The sequence below is a fragment of the Drosophila subpulchrella genome, chromosome 2R (genome assembly GCF_014743375.2).
Source record: "Drosophila subpulchrella strain 33 F10 #4 breed RU33 chromosome 2R, RU_Dsub_v1.1 Primary Assembly, whole genome shotgun sequence".
NCBI lineage: Eukaryota > Metazoa > Arthropoda > Insecta > Diptera > Drosophilidae > Drosophila > Drosophila subpulchrella.
The window spans coordinates 15,816,162-15,836,799 of record NC_050611.1 but is presented as its reverse complement, the minus strand read 5'-3'; the positions used below and the strand labels follow the sequence as shown (position 1 = coordinate 15,836,799).

Genomic DNA, 20,638 nt, shown 5'->3' with positions numbered 1-20,638 from the left:
TTCATTTCGCTAGCTCATTGTATTTCAAAAATGTATCTTAAATTGTAACATTAAGCCTACCTACCGTACCGAAGGACTTTTACAAGGAACACGTATATATAAATAAATAAATAATAATAAACAATATTTCGAGTATTTTTGTTTGAGTAAATAAGTAACGTTCTATATAGATATAAATTTCAATAAGTTTATTGTGCGGGTTACATAATTAAATAATTTAATTTAAATTAATATAACAAGTTTTCGTTTTAAATTAACTAACTAATTAAATATTAAATATACTCCCTAATTAGATATTAAAGTATGTATACACTACATTGTCGAGCCTTTAAATTTCAGTCAATTAAGTTTGTATGGAACCTTTGACAATAAAAACAGCAGATACAAAACACAACACTTCAGTAATTTACCGGTTTTTGAAATTCACCTATCCCTCGCTTTGCGTCGTTTCGTTTTGCGTTTTTTCGAAGTTGCGTCGATTTTTAAATAGAACTATTTTTCATTCTGCGTCGTTAGATTTTCGATGTTGCGTTGTTTTGGGATGAAGTCGATAATATGTTTTTAAAGGTTGGCAACACCTTAATTGCGCTACGCAATTAAAGCGCGGGAATTCCCGGCCTACGACAACAGACACTAAAGACTCGTCAGAGAGTGATTAATTCTAGTTTTATTTTTCATAATTGAGTATGTAATTGAAGAATTTATTTTGTTTTAAACGAATTTGTTTCTTTATGTTTTTATATGTATAATATGTAATAAAATGAAATGTTATTTTGGTTTTTTTTTAATGATCACTTTGCTCAATTTTCTTTTTAAAAAGTAGTATTTTTGTAACCCTGGAACCAATCTTCGAACTTTACATGGCTTGCTATAGAAAATCCTAATTCACTTTGCGTCGTTTCAATTTGCGTCGTATTTTTTTTGGAACGTATCCCCGACGCAAAGCGAGGGATAGGTGTACCCCATATGTTTCGAAATAATGTGAAATACTCTGGATGTGACCATATCGCTTTTGTTGGTATTTGGTATTTATCAGGTTGGTATTTTTTAGTATGCCCGAGAACCGAGAAGGAAAATTTCTATACAGCAGCTTTGTTGTTGTTTGTCTGTCTCTTTCGTGCAAGATTTTTGTTTGGGAATTAAACAAAAGCGATTTGTTCGCGGGCAATGCATTCGCAAAAGTGGGCACAAAACATCGGCTGTTCCGAGTGAAAATGGAGATGCACAAAGCCATGTAGTTGAAACCGAGCAAGTGAGTCGCAATTATTATCCAGTGGCGACGCAACAAGGTGCTAAAAATTGCGTAGCCAAATAATTTCGAAGTCCTGCTGCACAAATCGTAGTAACCCACGAAAAAATTATCAAAATCAAAAGAAAACAAGTGAAGTTTAGATAGTTCGAAATTGCCCGGAGTGTCGTCCAAAAAAAAAACAGGAACATATAGCACACAAGGAACAGTCGAGGGAATTGCAGGTGATAATTAAGGGTGAGAAGGAAGAAAGGATAACGGAGTACACCCGCGTAATACCCTGTATTTTTCTAACCTTAGAACCAATAAGACCTTCAAGATGATCAGCAGCCTGTTTTCGCGGCTCATAATGTGAGTAATCAGTGGTAATCGGTTACCCCAGAACCCAGAACCAGTAATCCCCAACTTCATGACCCCCCCCGTAAGCGAGCAGAGCGTGAGTGCGAGTGAGAGCGCTGCAGCTGCTGACCCCCAAATATCTAAAAATTATACCAACTTTTCAAGCTCGGCCTTCAGAATCAAGAGAAAAAGCACCTACGAAAGTCAGAGTCGTCGATTTCAAATGGTGTGGGCGTCACGCTTCTGATTTTTTGTGTATTTCCGTGGTTTCTCGACTCGCCGATTACCAGATTGTTTGTTTATTAATCAGCTGTCGCCGTTGCGCCGCAAAGTACCGTTCACTTGTGACGGTGTGTGTGCGCGTAACCCCCAAATGAACTCCTAATTTGGAGTTTCCACTTTCCGAGGCTCCAAGTCCCCGGATTTGCGAGGCCGTCGCACTCGTCTCGCCCGATTTGGGTGCAGAACATGTGCATATAGCCGCGATATGCGCGACCCGGCGACTCTCTTTGTGACTCCATTGTTGTCAATATTAATAGATCGCGGTCGAATTGGCAAGCCTAACGATTGCTCATACGCCACAGCGGCGGCCAAGTTGATAGCTGCACTTTGTTGGGACATAGAATACAGTCTTCGTTCGATACAGTCATCTAATTGAGTATGGTAAAGAAGTTATAGGTTTAATACAGTATATTATTCTAAAATACAGGGAAAGTAATTGGAAACAAATTAGATGCCTTATTAGTATTTAAAGATATACAATTTTATTTTTTTTTTTCTAAAAATAAATAAATATCTCCCTAGTAGGTCCAGCATTAATATATATATTTAAACCCAGATAAGTAATTAAAATTCTTCAGAATACTTTAAAAATAACTAATATTCTCAAGGCCAAGTTTATAGCTGGACTTTATTGGGAGATAAAATCTTATTCTAAATTACAGGGAAAGAAATTTGAAAAAAAGTAGCAGTCTTTTATCAGTAGTTTCGAAAAGAAAAATTTTGTTTTTATAAATATCGCCCTAATGCGTAATGCATAAATATATATATTTAAATCCAGATGAGTCCTTAAAACACTTCAGAGTATTTTTACAATGACTAATTTGCTTTTTAAGGCCTAGCCTAACAAAATGTCGTCCGAAAACCAAAACGTTCATATAAAAAAAACGTTCCAAAATTTTTGTGACGTTTTTTTCATATACAATTTTTGGTTTTGGACGACTTTTTGTTAGGTTGAATATTAGGCCTAAATCGGTAGATATAATACTTCAAAATATTTTTTAAATTAACAAAAGCCGTTGTAAATCTGTAGATATAATTTAGAAGTTTTTCAATGAGTACATTATTATAGAGGGTTATATAATTTTAGTCAGAAAGTAAAGATATATTTAAGAAAAATATTTTTTTAAATAATTTTAACTTATAGACTGACAGTTTTTACATTGTATTAAATTAAATCCACCAAATGCTTTTTTACAATATTTTCAAAATTTGAGTCTAAGAACAACATTGGAAGAATTCTCTTAAGTTTTTTTTTTGAAGATTTAAAGATCTCCAGACTTTGAAGTGCTATATTTCTAAACACATCTGTCGGTCGGAACTGCGGCCCATTCCTCCGTGTAAACATTGCCACGGGCTGCCTCTCTATCGCCAGTTCTCTCTCGACCCGATCGTGGGTTTATTAATAGACCCCCCGCCTGAGCGTTAGACGCCGGATCTCCGATCTCTGATCTCCTCCGGCAGTCTCTGCTCGGCGTTCTAGCGGCCAGGAACAGCGATCTGCGATCCGCGCTGCGGGCAATGCATCCCCGTTGCCATGAGGCCCATCTATCAGCAGGAGCAGCCGCTCTTCTACCAGCGGCCAGCTAATCTCCGACGCCTACGTCATCCGTCGGGCACCGTCTACGGTCGCAGCTATTCGCTCGAGGATCAGCCGGAGGATGTGATCCCCGTCTATCCGAAATTCATCTACGCCACACAGCAGCAGCAGCAGCAAAGGGCTCAGTATCCACTGTACCAGCTTGGCGACTCACTGAGCTCGCTGGAGAGTGATTTCCCCGAGAATGAGTACAGTGGAGCCTACATTTTGGAACAGAATGTTCCGACCAATCCCACGCCCAAAGTGGTCCAGAATCTCAATGCCCTGGGGCGACTCTTGGAGCTGCTGCAGCGCTGTCCTCTGCCGTGTCTCTCCTTCAACACCGCCTGCATCTGCTCGCTGATCGTCATATTTCTCGCACCGCGCACTTGTGCCCAGAGTTTACTGTTTCCCGCTTTCAGATTGTTCTGCGGCACCCTGTACCCGGCCTACGCCTCCTACAAGGCCGTCAGGACCAAGGATGTCAAGGAATATGTGAGTATCTCTGTATATCGGAACTTACTTTAATAATTAAAAAAATAATATCTCCCTTATAATCACTAAAACATCAAGTAATAATATATTTTAATGGGTATTTGATAGCAGATATAATAATAACAAGCCTCCAAATTATATTAATATTTCAGATTTTATTCAAAATCATTGCTTTAAATTGAATTTTATTTTTAAAGGAGTACCTAAATACATTTTTAAAAGCTTAAAAACTTAATGTAATATTAACTCCCGTATAATAATTTATTATTCCAAAACATTTTTCACTTAATGGGTATTTAATACCCCTCATTTGACCTAATTGGTATAATAAGCCATTAAATTAAATCAATTTGTCAGATTTCATTTGAATGATATGCTGTAAATTGTTTTTTATTATGGGAACTTAATTAAATTCTTTGAATACAATCTTTTTATGCCTTTGTATGTATCTCTCTTTAGGTAAAATGGATGATGTACTGGATTGTCTTTGCATTTTTCACCTGCATCGAAACATTCACGGACATCTTCATCTCCTGGCTGCCGTTCTACTACGAGGTGAAGGTGGCCCTGGTCTTCTGGCTCCTCTCGCCGGCCACAAAGGGCAGTTCGACGTTGTATCGCAAATTCGTGCATCCCATGCTGACGCGCCACGAACAGGTGGGGCCCAAAATCTCAATTATATATTGTATCTCTCTGTACATCAGAACATTCCTCTCTTTGTTTAGGAGATCGACGAGTACGTGAACCAGGCCAAAGAGCGGGGCTATTCGGCGGTCCTGCAGCTGGGCTCCAAGGGAGTCAACTATGCCACCAACGTTCTCATGCAGACGGCCATTAAGGTAATCCTCCCCACACCATCCACTCACAGCCCCCACTGACACACTCCCCTCACCCAACCAACCAACCAACCAACCAACCCATTCACCCACCATCTCGCACACTCACTCGACTCATTTGGCCATTTTCGATCGCCTCCAGCGTCGTTGCATAAAATGAGCTTCAGCTGTTCTATATTCGAAACATTTTGCGCAACACTCTCGCGTGCTCATCTTGATCATCATCGCCAAACTGGTCAGCAAATCCGCAGCAGCTCCTCCACCAAGAGAATCATCATCATCATCACCGCCTGCATCATCAGCTCGCCTTCTCTTTACATTTACTTTTATTATTATTTAGTTTAAACGTCTAGAATTGAATGCTCTTTTGTGCCATTTGCGTGTTTCTTTCGATTTCGATTTAGTTTGTAGTGTGTTTCTCTTTGTGTAGCTAGATCACTATATACACTATAAGCGATATACGCCGAAAGATAAATCAACATGTTGAAACGATGTAATAAAAACAAAAACTGAACAAACCAAAACCATGCCAAAGATCCCAGATACCCGTCGCAATTCACAGCTGTTTGTAAACAATTCAGATGTGGGCCAAGACACTTGTGGGCAGCAATCGATTGTATAGAATCTGGAGGGCAGAGGTGCATTAGTTCATAAATAAATACGGCCCGTTGATGTAGGTCAAAAGAAAAGAATAAACGATCTGAAAGGTGCAAGTGATTATGATATATAGGTGAATTTCAACATTAGCTCACAATGAGCTTACAAGTAAATCGACTTAGTCATCTGCTTTCTGGAAATCTTGAGCTTCCTTCTTTGTTAGCAGACAAGGGAATTCGTTTATATGTATGTTGAGGAAGATGGAAAGTTTATATTCCTATAATACATTTGATGCTCTTTTATCCCAGCTAATATATGAAGATTATATATTTTTTACAAACAGTTCCTCCGATTTCTGAACTTTTTTGTGACAGGAAGAGTGTCCTTGTTTGTTTGTTGAACCTGAATATATATATAGAATTGTGTTACATATTTCAAAGAAACAAAGTGGTTGGTTAGCTTGTGAAGTATATGGCGAATTAATCATCAGAAAGGGAGCTGATCTCCTTTGTTCCTAGACAAAGAAACTTGTTTTCCTTGGAAACAAAGACCAAATGTACTCTTTCAAGTAGGTATACCTACATTTGGGTCCTCAAATAGAGTCCCATTGTGCGTTGTTTATTACGAAGACATCTGCCGGCACTCCTTGGTTTCACATTTGCATTCCGCTGATTTCATTGTCCCCTTCCCAGTTGCCCAGTTGCACAATTCTAATTCCAATTCCGAATCGCCTCTAGGGTAGGGCATATAAATATAAATAGATAGATAGATACCGGGCATGAGACAATTCTTGAGCGTGTGTGTATGTGCCTCATTTGACCCAGCTGCAATTCATTTCAATTTGAGACTTTTGCGTTGCCTCTATTTTAATTAACTTTTTCGTTTCTTCACTTATGTTTCTTTGCATTTAACCAAAAACCACCAATCAAAAACAAAACGATCAAAATCCCAACTAAACGCACCTGCCTGCACCGCTCGATTGCAACTAACCCGCTAACTGCTAGACCTATGCGCTGACCACGGCTCCATCGGTCCACGGACGTGGCCTCCAGAGCTCCCATTCGGCGGACGAGCTGTCCCGGGGTCAGGACATGATGGACAGCACGGACAACTGGCTGCCACGTGCCAGTTCCCTGAGCAGCATCGATAGCTACACGGAGAACATCTACGAGCCGAGGGGCGATACCAGGCGTCTGGTCATCCGTGAGGTTTCCGAGGAGGTGGAGCAAGAGGATGAGCCCATGGGTGATGCCGGAGCAGCACGCCTGCGGGATTTGCCAGTCCGAAAGGCTCAGCCACGTCGCGCCGCAGGCACCGCCAGAACTGGAGGCAAACGTGGCCAGAGGAGCAATGATTCAGAAGCCGCCGGCAGTTCTACCAATGTGATCCGCTCGCGCCGCAAGCTGCGCGATCCCACGCCCGATGTGGACGTGGAGACCTACTAGAGATGGCCACCATCCAACACCAGATACTCAGCGAACGATCGAATTTTAAGCACTCAGCGATACACTCACATGTCCACATCACCATAACCCTGTCGCCCACATGCAGTTTTATTTTTATCCAATCATGTATTATTGCTATGTTTACACCTAAGATTTCGAGTAGTTGTAGTTAAAATTAAATAACTCAAATGCCAACTCTTGTGCTCTACTCCACCAACCATGACCAATCACGACCATCCACTTAAAACCATCCTTCCATCGTGAAGGGAGGCGGCAATCTGGTGCAGACGATCAAGCGGAGCTACAGCCTCAGCGATCTGAGCGAGCCGGATATGCATCGCACGCAGGACGAAATGGACGCCGTGATGATGTCCTCGATGGCCTCGTCGGCGGTGGTCATGCGTTCGACATCCACGGGCGCTCGTCTCCTGAGGCCAAGGAATCAGACGCCAGTGGGCAGATCCGGCAGCGGCACCCGCCACTCCACTGGCATGTATTTCACGGAGGTGGATGTGACCGCCAAGAATGCGGGCGATTTCAAGTGAGTGTCTGATCATAAATAGCAAACAAGAAGGTACCACAAAAGTTGAGAGTTTTAGGAAAATCACTTATATTCAGTTACATTGATCAGAGAATCAATATTATATGATATCATCTAAATGATCTTTATAGTTATAATTCAAACATTAATCAACATTGTATTTTATTTTAATAGGTCATTTGATCACAATTAATATTTAAGCAAGGAAGAATATTTAAAACAGACACTATAACTAAGAGTTTGTTATTTATATTGACTATAAAAGCTTATAATATTTTAATAATTTATATTGGTTTTGAAGCCATTACTTTTTCACTAAGAGTTTGCCATTTATATTGATCAAAACAGTTAATATTTTAATACTTCATGTTATTTACGATTTTAATATTTTGTAATATAATTTTAGTGTTTTCACGATAGGTTATTTGAAGACAAAGATACGATAAAGATATGAAATATCTTTATAATATATCTTGATAACCAAATTTTTGTGGTACTTCATAAGTATTATATTGGAACCTTATTGATTTGTTTCTTATCTACCACAGCTACAACATTCGCAGCCAGGATGACATCAGCTCCGGCTACTCGAGTGCCGAGCCCGTGAGCGGTCTCAGTCGCACCTCCTCCATGACGAATGCTTCCAAGGGTCGGGCCAAGTCCAAACGCAATGAGGTAGGGATCACTTGGGTATTTTTATCTGCGACTATCTTAATCCGTTTGGAGATTGGTGTTGGTTAGCAGTTGCTGGAAGAGATGAGGGACGAGGTCTACTTAGAGAACCAGCTGTACTTTCAAGGTGTGCGAGGGGAGAACTCGATTCCAGCGGCCCAAGAACTAAAGATTGTGGAGAGCTTTGAAAGAATCCCATTTCGGGAGGAGGAGGAGAATGATAACGCGGAGGATGAGGACTTTTTTGAGGCCTTGCCTTTAATAGAAGAGGAGATAATTAAAATGGAGTTGTCAAACCCAGATCATCAAAATAATTTTACACAAGAGGAGGAGTTTGAAGATGCATTATTCGAAGAACCAAATCAACTAGATTCAACCCAAAAAAACAATGATTTAAGCGGGAAGGTACATATAGAGAAGTTACAAAATCAGAATTCGAATGGATCCGCTGACACTACTGAACCGCACGAATGCAAACCATATATCCAACCACCCATTGATCCCTTTTTATTGGTTTTGAGCACTTCTGCATCCGCACCAGATCCCTTTCTGCCCGAACGACAGCGTCCAATGTCGCCTCGTGAAATGCGGGCCACCCTGGAGGAGATTAAGCACAGTTTCCGCGCACAACTCGAACCAGAGCCCTCCATATCGAGCTCCCCGTCGCCCTCCTTGCGACCCAGGGCCAATCATGGAAAGGGACGTGCTCCACCGCCGCCCCTGCCGCCGAAGAGACACTCGTTGAGTCCACAACCGGACACCATCAGCCAGACATCGACGGGCAGCGTGGAACGCAAGTCAGGTATCGGCCAACTGTTTAAGCATATCAAAGCTAATGTGCTGCGTAACAAAGCTAATCCCAGCCAGCGGCCGGAGGATGAGCAGCTGGCGGCCAGAGAGACGCAGATTTGAAGTAAGCCCAGCCGCAAGCCCGTTTTCGAAGCTCTCATCATCCCAGTGTTATGTTTCGCTCACCGCCGAGCGTTTTCAGCTCCGCCTTTAACTTTCATGGCCCCCAAAAATATGGCATTATCCTTTTGTACAATTTTGCTACAGTTACTAACACCCAGTTTTAAGGATTTGCAGCATGTTGTTTAAAAATGTTCTTTGCAAAGACTATATTCTAATGATTTGTTTTACTTTCTTGATTTATTCCAGGACAAATCCATGTCTGCTAGCTGCACCACCTTGCCCCGGTCGAGCAGCCGGAAATCGGAGAGATCCCAGGTGGGTGGCACTGCCTCTGGTCAGGTCAAAATGCGCAACAAGTCGGAGAAGTAGTGGAGCACCGATCTTTGGCCATCCATCTCCGTCAAGATATTGATTTCAGGTGGATGGAAAGTAAAATCCATAGAACCAGAACCTCATGTTTTAGTTTAAATTGTAACTTAATACGGATATATCGATACAGATTATGATAATATTAGCTATATATGCATATGCATTGTGTACTTTGTTTGTGATTCTATTAGAGCTCCAGGTGCCCTACGTTCCTGGTCGCCATTGGTACTCATTTCGTGACTAGTTTAGCGTTAAGCGAGTCTCCTAGCCTCTGCCCAAAGGTTCTCCAACAGCTGTACTAACCAAAAATGAAACCCGAAGAAACCTATCAATTGTGTGTAGCATAAATTCCTAATATTGTAATTGAGCATTAAATAAAAGAATCTATACCATTGAACTGAATACATGGAGGTGTCCATTAATGATCAAACCTGTTAATGTTGTTAGGAAAACTTACCTATAAGGAGTATGCAAAATTGTAAAAGACTTGAAGACTCGTCCAGAAAAGCTTATATTATATTTACTATCACGTCGAAACTAAATTTTTACTTAAGATACAGGATTATTATTCAGCTTCCTCTGCAGGTGCCTTTTGGGTGTCTCCAGCTGCACCCTGAGAAGCTCTTTTGTCGGTCTCATCTTCGGGTTCCTCCGACAAGCTGTCATTTTCGTTAAAGTAAAGAGTCTTGCGTATATATCGAGCCACCAGCTCCTGAGGTCGTTTCTCCCATTTGGCCAAAATCTCATGAGGAGTTTTGATCTAGGTTGGATTCATTTTAAAATACGAGGGAAAAGTTAAACAATGTGATGAATATAAGGATACTAAATTTGTAAAATTATGATATTTTTAAAATGCTGTTTAGATATGATATGATATGATGAGATATGATAGTCTAGATACATTTAAGCTCACCTGATCTCCATTGAGGCGATTTAGAATGGCCACGCAGACGACTGCTCCCCTGATGTTGGCCCGACTGGTGAGGGCGGCAAAGGCCAGACTCTCCATCTCGATGTTCTTCACCTGCTGGCTCTGCAGCTGCTCCAAGTAGGTCTGCTTATTTTCGAGCGTGTATTCGCAAAAGGCGCCGTCCAATCGGGATTGGCCCTCGTAGAAATCGTGGGCACACAGTGTCCTCCCTATCACGGTCTCAAAATTATCCTTATCGGGATCGTGACACATCTTGATTTCATCGGCCAGACCCTCGTCCAGCTGGCTAGCATGCTGGACACTGATGCCGTGCACCAGAATCTCGTGGGCGGGATTCAGTCGACCATCGACCGCTTCGGAGGAGATGACAACAGTTCCGGGATCGACGCCTATACCCCCACAGGTGCCAATCCTGATGAAGACGGGGTCCTTGCACTTTGCGTGGTACATCATCTTGATGAGCTCGTGCAGCAGGATGGAGATCGAGGGACAGCCCATTCCGTGGCTGGCGCAGAGCACGGGACCCACCTTGAACAGGGAGAATCGCTTGCCCGCCTCCGCCATGTCCCTTAGTTTGGTGGCCGCATTAATCTTCAGCCCGATCTCCTGCATCACGTAGTAGGCAAAGTTCTCCATTCGTCCCGGGGTTCCTCCCATGCAAACAAACTAGTAATGGGAAAGTATATAAATTTTAGAAAGGTTTTAAATCGTAATACCAAGGAAGTCCTAACAATATGATTGCAATTTTACAAAATTATTATAAATTCTAATGTTAAAGTAAATTTATGATGGGTTATAATACGAAAATCAATAGAACTTACCCGCACATCCCCGAAAACCTTGGGGAAGTCGGTGGTCTCTGTGTCAAGTCCCAGGTGATAAAGTATGTCGGGCTGCAGGCACTTCAGGCAAGGATTCAGACCGCAGAGGGTGCATTCCTTGGGCTCCTCGTCCTTTTTGCAGCCTTCCCTCATCTGCCTGACCAACTTGGCGAGCGTCTTGCTCTGAGCATTGACGATAGCTATGGGATGCGGTCAGTATTACAAGGAGACTCGGAAGGTATTTCTCAAAATATTGATTAGTTACCCTTTAGTTGGCCCACCTCATTGGCCAAACGACATGTGCAATCACTACAATTACTTTTGGGCATATTTATATTTTTTTTTTTACAAATACAATTTTGTAGGACCTACTTCCAGAAGCAGATTTAGGTAAAATTCAATTTTGATAATAGAAACGTCAGAAACTTTCAAATTGATTAAAAACACGAGTTATACATTTTTACAACATGAATTTGTATAAGTCGTACAGTGGTACCTTCAATTAAACGTTATAATATTGGCACCTTAAATCATATAAAGTAATTTCAAGGAGAGTTACAGATTTTTTATTGGCAATTTAGAAAACAAGATCTTTATAGCTTTCGGCTTTATATTATAAATTGAATTCAAATAACAATGTACGAGTTATGGATAAACATAACCTTCAAATATATAACATATTTTATACATTTAGCTCATTTAGTCTGTTAATTTCTAGTTTGAAATATAGTTTTAGCTTAGTAAGAGGTCAAAAAACATCCTTAAGAATGTGTAATGGAATTTACTTAGGCAATATTATAAATCTTGCAAGCATATTTGGTGCGCCTAAACTTTCTTAAATTTCATGGTATATTAGAAGTATGTTTAAAAGGTAGATAATTACGAGTATAAACCCTACTTTTAAATCTAAAAAAAATACGGGCTTCTGTTGTGATAAAACCATTATTATAAATCTTGCAATATGTTAAGGGTGCCTAAACTTATCAACTCATGCCTCAGTTAAGAGATAGTAAGGTTGCATCCCAGTACTTACCTTCCATTGGATAAAGCTGCCCGAAACATGTGATGAGTGTTTCCAGAACATCTGCATCGCCCCTCGTAGGCCTAAGTAAGAGCAGCGATTATTTTATACGCCCCGCAATGAAATACAGTGAAACAGCGAAAAAGAGGTTAAGCCGGCTTGCGAGCCGCCGAAACAGCTTTTGCCAACCGCTCTTCTTCTTGCCATGCGGCTCCAGAGACTCGGAGTGCAGCTTTCGCGCAGTCTTCCCCCGCCCCTCCTCCTTCGCACCAAGCCATCGCGATCGTCACACATGCGCAGCAGCTGATGCGCGAGCGCTGACCTTGACCCTCAATTGGAGTCGCTGTGGATTGCCGACTTGTTGCCAAGTGCAGCCGGCGGAGTTGAAGTTGCCACCCCAACCCGACTCGCTCTCTCCGCTCCTCTCTTTTCCGCCGCCTTTTTCGCACAGCCATTTTTCACCATTAGCGGCGACTGTACTTTGCAGCACGATATATTCACTTAGCGTTTGTATGTATGCCTGTGGTACGAAAACTGCAAAGAAAGCGGCATACACACATATGTATGTTGAGTGAGAGCGGGAGAGAGCCCCCATCAGCTGCCCGCGCCATGTGTTCGCAGCTGCATTTGCCGGCAAACTGGTTGGGCGAGAGAGGGAGAAAGATAGAGAGTGATCGCTCTCTCCAAGGCAGAGGCGGCTGATCTAGAAACTTGCAAGGGGGTCGATAAGGGTTTTTAAAAATAAATAAAGCAATAAAATTAATTTAATGATGTGTTGATTGACTTTTCTTACAAAATAACATTTCGAGGGGATCTTGTTGCAAAACCCCTTTTTCCCAAAAACATTACACATGCTTTGCAATTATTTTTTTTGTCTCAAATCAGCAGCTCCAGCATTTTAATTTACAATTAAAAAACAATCACAGTGATATTTGAATTTTCATTTTCTTCATCGTACGTAGGTTTCGCATCTTTTGTGTCCCGTCCGTCCAACTGAACTGAAGGTGTGTGTGTGCCATTGTCTTCTTCTTTCCCCCGGTGAGTGTTCTGAGTGCTGCTTGCTAGTCTTCTTCTTGCGGGTTGCCCTGCCGCTGCTTGTTCTTCAACCCGCTTAGCTCATCCTCTCCAGCGTTGCGTTCCGTTTTCATAGTCGTCGTCGTATGTCTACCATTGTTGATGTTCTCTTCTTGTTCTTTGTCTGCTTCTCTGTTCTTGTTTGCTGCCCCCTTTGGCTCCACAGCTATGCGCTATATAGCATGCTACCCCGCTCGAGAGATCTTGCCGGGCGTCTTGGATCATGATGGGTGTATGGTATGGGTGTATAACTAGTATGGTTTGGATGACAATGGTGATGGTATGGTTGGCTTAGGGGTGGGTGGTGGTGGGATACTGGTTACTGGGTAGGCAGTCGTTCATCCTGTAGAATTCCCAAGGCTCGCCGGCAGCAGCTGGATGGAGTGGAGTGCAGTGGAGTGGTAACGTATGGTCTTCTCTTTTCGCCGCCTGATTCTTCGCATTTTCATTGGTTTTTTTTCTTTATATCATTTTTATTTACGCTTTTTCTTTCGGTTGTTTCTGGCTGTGGAACTCCTAATAGGATCATTATCTTTATATAGTATTCTTTAAGGTATTTTTTGTTTCTTTATATAATCTTATATAGTTTCATTCCATTCGTTATAATGTAATTAGTAAATTCAAACACTTTTTGCAGCATAATCATATAGGTATAATTATAGTAAAGTGGTTTGCTTGGTGATTTCTCTTGTTGTTGCTGTTGCGGTTTAGTCTCATCTTACAAATTGGGTCGTCGTGTCTTCTTCATCCTCTCTACGTCGGCGTCATCTGCTCTCTCGGCTGCACAGCTGCCGTTGGCTATCGTCTTCAGGTTCTTCTCGTAGAGCCTTTCTACCTCTACTGATTCTTCTGGTGGCTTTCCCTTTCCCTTTTGGAAAGCCCAATTCTTCTGCTTCTGCTTCTCTTCTCTCAGTTCTCGGGACGTTGGCACCGCGCTGCAGGCTCGGCTTTTGGAATCAGAGATGGTTTACTCGATGATTTTCTGGATTATAGATGTATATATCGTCTGCGTGTGTGTTAATGGGTGTATGTGGTGTGAGTGGGTGGGTGTGGGGGCTTTTATATTTTTTGGAGGGGTTGATCTTGACTTGGGTGCTGCTGCTGTTGTTGTTGCTGTTGGCTGGCATTTGTGAATGTTGTAGCAAATTGATTTTTCGTTTTTCATTTTTTTTTTCCTTCTTCTTCTCATCTTCTTCTTGTTGTTATTCGTGTGTTGAATTGTTACTCATTCCCTCCTTCGATGATTACATTTTTTTTTATTTTTGAGGTGCCACTGGTGGTGGGTGGCGCCTAGTTCCGTCCGCCCTTCTCGTCGCACTCGCGCCTCAGATGTCCGCTCTTGCCGCAGCCGTAGCAAGTCTTGGAGGTCTCCGGGCAGTTCTTGGAGATGTGACCGGTGCGGTTGCACTTGTAGCACGACACATTGGCCGGTCCACGCTCGATTGCGGCCTCGGGGCAGTTGCGCACCCAGTGCCCGGTCTTGTTGCACCGATAGCAGGTCGGGTTGTCCGCCTGGGTGCAGTCCTTCGAGATGTGCCCGATGCCGTTGCAGCGGTAGCAGCGCTCGGCCTCCTCGGGGCAGGCACGTGCGAAATGCCCGAACTGGTTGCATTTGTAGCACTTCTCGCGGTTGCGACGCATGCCGCCTTCGCTGCCGCGCATACCGCCGCCGCCACCACCACCACCGCCGCCGCCGCCTCCTCCGCCGACGCCACCTGGTCCTCCGCCGCCGCCGAGACTGCAGTCCCGGGCAAAGTGGCCCGGCCGGTTGCACTTGTAGCACGTGGCAGACATCGACATCTTTGCTTCGCTTTTGGTTAGATTACGACTCGGGAATCCCTCTGGATCGAACGCTTCGCTTCTCAACTTCCTCTCGCACACTCACTGGTTCCACGGGGCCCTCGAGCACTACACACTGCTTGCGCTGGATGCGAAAAAACCACACAGACGAACAGGATCTCCGGCTTCCTCAGATTTCCTCGCCGTATTTTCGACGCCAAAAGTTAAAATGGCTGCCGCTGGGCGAACGAGTACCGAGTACAGATGGGGTATCGACTACTCGTCAGAGTTGCTTCGGTTGCGCTTCAATGCAACGCTGCTCCTCCACGCGGTGCACATTGGTTCGGGATGCGACGACTACGGAACGAATTGTGGGACTGACTGGGCTGGGTGGTACTGCCACTTAGTACTATCTCTCGGCCTACTTTCTTTTGGGGCATCCATATTCCGTTTTTCATCCGCATACTCAGTTTTCTTTTTCCCTTGTGGGGTCATCGTTATTCCGGGGCCACTACATAACCCAATTTGGCTGTGTTTTTTCACCACGGCCTAAGCAGTGTGCCCGTAGTGATGGACCGCACTTATCGCACCAAGCGTTAGGGATATCCCCCGCAGAGAGGTTATCGGAGTATATTTATTTAAGCTAGTTAAGTAACTTCGGTTAATACTTAGACATAAATAGTTATTTAAGGCACATCTACGTTCTCAATACTTAAAAAATTACATATTTTAGGCATCGATTTCCGATTGGCCCATTAGGGGTATGCTTGAGAAAAAGCCGCATACTAACGGGTGGTTTAAGGAAAGTTCTAGTTATTTTATAGAGAAACCAGCAAATTAGCTTTCCAAATCATTAAAAGGGGTAACTTGTCAAGTATCTCTGTCAAAAGAACAGGAGTAGCAGCATACAACAAATTATCGATTTATCCATTGAGGGTTAACTTCTAAAAAATAACACAAAAACGATAAAACGAAGATTTAATTTATTTATCTCTTTGCTTTAAATATAATGCTTTGCTAAATCTTAAAGTCTGATGAAATTAGTAGCCAAATAACCAACGAGAGGCCAATTATCGATTTTAGCAGTAGGGGTATCTCATTTAAAAAAAAATTACAATTAAAACACATGCTTTGTAAAAGAAATAGGAAAATTAAGAAAAGGTTAAAAATATTTTTAGTATTAAAAGCTCTTTCCTTGACAAGGAAATACTCGATACCTTTGATAGGTAGTATCGATAGTATCGCCGAAGCGGCACCTTCGACGGCCGGTCCACCACTAGCGCATAAGAATATTGAGGACCACCTGATATCGATTGTTTGTTTTTTTTTTGCAATAAACATTTACATTAGTTATGCGTGCGTGGCCAAAATGCTAATCGTCTGGTTAGTGCTTGCCGCCACACTGAGCCGCTGCATCCGAGCCAGCACCACGATATCGATACCGATCACAACGCAGGACATAATAGCGGGTGACGTCTTTTTTGAAATCCTTTCGCCCTCGGACCTGGAGTACACGTACCGGCTGCGTCCGGCCAAGGACTTTGGATCCGCCTTCTCGGAGCGGCTGGAGGGCGTGCCGCTGGTGCTGACCGATCCGCCGGGCGCCTGCCAGGAGATCCGGAACGCCCGGGAACTCAATGGGGGCGTCGCACTCATCGATCGAGGGTGAGAACAGCCAGAATCAGCTAGAATCTTCGGTGACAGAAGAGGTTCAGTAGCCCTTTCTAGGTTCTTCTTATCAGCAGTCACTTACTTACCTATACCAAGAAGCAAAACCTTCAATTTACCTATCAGTATCTCACACCGGTTCCAACAGAGTTCCGCCTTATGCTTTTATCAGCAATGTCGCCAACTGGTTACGTGCTACGAAGGTGTCACTAAGAATTCTAAAACCCAGTCCATCAAGTCTCTAAAAAACATCAAAGAGTTATCTAGTGGACATTAGGTACAGATCAGGAAATCAGTTCTTTAGTGGAAAAAACATCAGTAAAATGAACCAAAGAAAAAATTTACCTAGTATCTGTCTAGGAAAGTCAGTCCATTGGTAATTGTACGCTATGGATTAGTTTTTATATTAGATAAACTATCAAAATATGATCCTATGTATGTGATAGTGTAGGAATATGATGTTAATCTTGAAAGATTGACATAACACCCTTATTTGTTTTAAAACCCCTCACTCCTTTTTACTTGTCAATTCTAATGGACTACCATTTTCCAGGGACTGCTCCTTCGTCACCAAGACGCTGCAGGCGGAGGCAGCAGGCGCCTTGGCTGCCATCATCACGGAGTACAACCCAGGCTCGCCAGAGTTTGAGCACTACATCGAGATGATACACGACAACTCCCATCGGGACGCCAATATACCGGCCGGCTTTTTGCTCGGGAAGAACGGCGTCATCATTCGGTCCACGCTGCAGCGACTGAAGAGGGTGCACGCCCTGATCAACATACCGGTTAACCTCACCTTTATCCCGCCCTCCAGGATCAATCATCCGCCGTGGTTGGGCTGGTGACGGGACAGGATTGCAGCCAGCAATGAGGACTTGTGTGGCGGAGGCACATACGATCTGAAACCAAAGTGCATACTCGTAGGCAGAGAAATCGAGACCGCAATTGAGACTAAACTTTAGAGTACCAATAAGTAGCTAATTCGTAGACGGAAGCCATAAACTGTAAATAAATTGCGTAGCAGCCAGGCAGTCGGGTCGCAAAGTTGTAAGCTAGACAAATACTATAATCTTTTATTATTATAGGCGAGTGCGTACGTGCTAGTGGTTATATTTTGCCCAGGGCGGTGAGATTCAGGCACATGCCCAGCGTGAGGATCACAATGACGACCACAAGGATGGCGAAGCAGAGGTAGTTCGGCTGGATGGGCATCCGGAAGAGTTTGGCAGACATGTCCAGCGAGGCGGCGAACAGCAGCGTCGAGTTGAGATCCTCCGCCGAAGTATTGTGGTAGACAAAAGGACGAACGCGTATCTGGTGTCCATTGGCTTGGGCATTCTGGCACACACGCGTCACCGAGGAGGCCACGAAAAAGGGCAGCAGTCCCAGAAACAGCCACAGCATCACATTGGCAATGTTGAGTAGGACGAGCTTCAGGGCGCAGTAGTGGAAATCAAAGTCCTTGAAGAGGTACACTAATCCAGCGAAGGCGTACGCCAGATTCATTACAATCAGGAAGCAAACCGGGATGGACACGTGCTGATTCAGCCGCTCCAGCAGCTTGCGGAATTCGAGCACTTCCCGCATCCAATCCAGCGAATCGATTGAGTGCATGAGTAGCTTGTGCGACAGCGTTTCTAGATGCATCCGCAGCAAATAGCACTCAATATAGTAGTTGCTCAGTATGATGATCTCCACAAGATCTTGAAGGAGTATGGTTAACAGCAGGCCCACACGCAGCCACATCTCCCAGTCGCTGAGGGCTTCTGCTAGCCAGGACACCTTGACGATCTGGCTGGGTTGCATCATCACCACGCAGCAGGCGTAACCAAAGAGCAGGATCAGCAGGGCCAGGGCAATGGCCAGAAAGAGCCACAACATCCGGCAGAGCCTCTTCGGCTTGGCTGACATCAGGAACACTCGCTCGATGAGGTTTTGCAGCTGCTCGTGGTCTATCACCTTGCAGACCAACACTGCAGATACGAAGGCCATGAGGTTAAAGCCACTGGGCACTATGAATCCGAAGAGTAGTTCTCCAATGGTGTTGGGGGTAATTGCTCCTCCGTCTGTCCCATTGCTAAAGGGTCGAATGTCCCGGTAGCTGGTGAAGCCACGATCGCCTCTGGAAAAGAAAAGTTGAGATATTCATTTATTTACTTCGACAAAGCAAACATAAAGTATACAACTATAAGCTAACTTATAACTAGGAGCAATAGCAGTGAGGTCCTTCCGCTCGTCTAGAGTAAGAATGCATTTTTATGTCTGACCGTGGGATGTTAAAGTTACCACCTTTTAAATAAAGTAAAAATAGATCGTCAATATCACACTGACATGACAAAGTTAATGAAAATTATAATCTTTTTTTATAGATTTTTAATCTTTTTTTCGTATCTAAAAGATAAAAATAATAATAAATATATATATTTATTAATTTGCATTTTTAAATTGATCTATGAGAGAAATATCCCAAAAAGAAACACACTCTTAAAACATAATAGTAATAAACATATTTTGGGGATATTTATTATGTGTGATACTTACTTATGATAGTTGTTTCCTAATTTGATATTCCAAGTCAGAGAGAAATATGGTACTTTTTGATGACTGGTTCCTAAGTTCTATTAGTCAACATGCATATTTGCTTAGATCACAACTAATAATCCCCATTAACGAGCTGTTTTTGCTTAAAGCTGAGAATGTTTTTTCCTTACTAATAAATCAATTGATAAAGAAACGTAGGTATGTACATATGATCGCTTTTACGTTCAGTTTGCTTACACGATGCGATAAACAGACCTGTAATGGTTTTCTTTTTCACTGAATCACTTTCCCTGTTGTAGTATCACTTAGGTCCATTGTGTACCGCTTACCTGTATCCGCATATGTACCGCAAAAGGTATCCCACCAGCAGGACGAATAGCACCATCAGCGCCTGGACGTAGCTGCAGCACGCACGGACACTGCTCATATCGGTGGAGATGGGATTGAGGCCCACCAGCGTCAGGATGGCCACATATGGACGGAGGAACTGTTTGATTCGGGTGTTAGGTAATCAATACGATGACCGATCATCACCACACCCACCTTCCGTTTGCAGTAATCCAAGAGGGCGGAGGTGGGCTCGTGCTCTCCCGGCTGCTGCAGTTCATCATTGGCATTACCGTTCAGGCGATTGATAAAGCAAAAAGAGCTCTCCGCATTATGTCGATACATGATGGACAAAGAACGATGATAAGGGATATGTGGGGGTTTGGAAAGAAACAGTTATAATAACAGTTGATGAGGGGGATCTCATTCACAACAAAAACACATGGCGTGGGTGGGGAGAGTTGAGATCCGAGAGAGAGAGAGAGATCGATCGCGACCGGCGGTCTAGCCACAACTGAGGCCCCCAACTTACGAGCTCGTCGTGCAGCCAGGATGATCCAATGGACGTCGCTCGGCTGCGGCTCCCGCTGCGACTGCTCCACGGATCCCGTTCTCTGTCGCGATTGCGATCCCCTTCGGCGGCGCTCATCGAGTGCAGCTGTAACGGTAACGGTAACGGTAAATTGACTAAATTGAAACTCGAGCCGCGAGAACAATAGCAATAAATGTGTGACGAAGCTTTCCTGCGTGAAGCTCTCTTTTCGAGCTTTGTGTTTGTCTTCTTCCCGACCAACCGCCCCCTCGTACCCCCCCACCCACACCCCTGCACATCCCAACAACCCAAACCCCCCCCCTTATCAATTAATTTTATCTCGGGACCCAAACGGGGATCGCGTTTCTCGAGTCTGCTGGGCACCTGTTACAGTTTAGATAGGAATCAGCCCTGTTATCGCCGAGCACTATCTGCCGGTAGTGAAATTAGCATATATACATATATGTATGTATATGCTGAGATCCATATCGGACATGTGTAAACTCCCAATGGCATGCACCCGTATTTGTACATTGTATATGTAACGCTTCGTTGTTATCGCGTGTCTGGAGGGGCTTTTCTTTGTCACGCTTTCGTTGATCGGGCGTTTCTCTACTGCTGATCACTC

The 20,638-nt window shown here is 43.4% G+C and overlaps 5 protein-coding genes across 20 annotated transcripts in view; 2 read left to right on the top strand and 3 right to left on the bottom strand.

The window, feature by feature from the left end:
- The first annotated feature begins 1,114 nt into the window (after positions 1 to 1,114).
- LOC119551784 (receptor expression-enhancing protein 1) lies at positions 1,115 to 9,717 on the top strand. Of its 15 annotated transcripts, none has more exons than XM_037861319.1 (9): positions 1,115 to 1,473; positions 1,550 to 1,600; positions 3,869 to 3,941; positions 4,401 to 4,598; positions 4,667 to 4,780; positions 7,086 to 7,360; positions 7,909 to 8,035; positions 8,102 to 8,945; positions 9,191 to 9,717. In XM_037861319.1, exons 2-8 carry the CDS (start codon positions 1,569 to 1,571, stop codon positions 8,942 to 8,944), a joined length of 1,662 nt encoding a protein of 553 aa, XP_037717247.1. In that variant the 5' UTR covers positions 1,115 to 1,473; positions 1,550 to 1,568; the 3' UTR covers position 8,945; positions 9,191 to 9,717. The 15 variants fall into 15 exon arrangements, with proteins under 15 accessions (XP_037717247.1, XP_037717249.1, XP_037717246.1 ...); XM_037861321.1 differs by having other exon boundaries at positions 1,115 to 1,486; positions 8,105 to 8,834; XM_037861318.1 differs by having other exon boundaries at positions 1,115 to 1,486.
- A 102-nt stretch (positions 9,718 to 9,819) lies between these two features.
- On the bottom strand, positions 9,820 to 12,330 carry LOC119551789 (uridine phosphorylase 1). Of its 2 annotated transcripts, none has more exons than XM_037861336.1 (4): positions 12,099 to 12,330; positions 11,066 to 11,265; positions 10,227 to 10,910; positions 9,820 to 10,073 (listed from the first exon to the last, which is right to left on the bottom strand). In XM_037861336.1, exons 1-4 carry the CDS (start codon positions 12,103 to 12,105, stop codon positions 9,879 to 9,881), a joined length of 1,086 nt encoding a protein of 361 aa, XP_037717264.1. In that variant the 5' UTR covers positions 12,106 to 12,330; the 3' UTR covers positions 9,820 to 9,878. The 2 variants fall into 2 exon arrangements, with proteins under 2 accessions (XP_037717264.1, XP_037717263.1); XM_037861335.1 differs by lacking the exon at positions 12,099 to 12,330 and adding an exon at positions 11,331 to 11,483 and having other exon boundaries at positions 9,821 to 10,073.
- A 618-nt stretch (positions 12,331 to 12,948) lies between these two features.
- LOC119551791 (CCHC-type zinc finger protein CG3800) lies at positions 12,949 to 15,263 on the bottom strand. Its single transcript, XM_037861338.1, has one exon. The coding sequence runs from the start codon at positions 14,958 to 14,960 to the stop codon at positions 14,451 to 14,453; it is 510 nt and encodes a 169-aa protein (XP_037717266.1). The 5' UTR covers positions 14,961 to 15,263; the 3' UTR covers positions 12,949 to 14,450.
- Positions 15,264 to 16,216: 953 nt separating this feature from the next.
- Positions 16,217 to 17,671, top strand: LOC119551790 (PRADC1-like protein). The gene is made up of 2 exons (XM_037861337.1): positions 16,217 to 16,604; positions 17,161 to 17,671. Exons 1-2 carry the CDS (start codon positions 16,309 to 16,311, stop codon positions 17,453 to 17,455), a joined length of 591 nt encoding a protein of 196 aa, XP_037717265.1. The 5' UTR covers positions 16,217 to 16,308; the 3' UTR covers positions 17,456 to 17,671.
- Positions 17,659 to 20,638, bottom strand: part of LOC119551788 — a 40,550-nt gene continuing 37,570 nt past the window's right edge. The window contains exons 2-5 of the mRNA XM_037861334.1: positions 20,011 to 20,136; positions 19,695 to 19,748; positions 19,481 to 19,638; positions 17,659 to 18,732 (exon numbers count right to left, since the gene is read on the bottom strand). Coding sequence (XP_037717262.1) covers positions 17,718 to 18,732; positions 19,481 to 19,638; positions 19,695 to 19,748; positions 20,011 to 20,127 — 1,344 coding nt within the window. The 5' untranslated portion in view covers positions 20,128 to 20,136 and the 3' untranslated portion in view covers positions 17,659 to 17,717. The remainder of the gene's footprint in view (positions 18,733 to 19,480; positions 19,639 to 19,694; positions 19,749 to 20,010; positions 20,137 to 20,638) is intronic.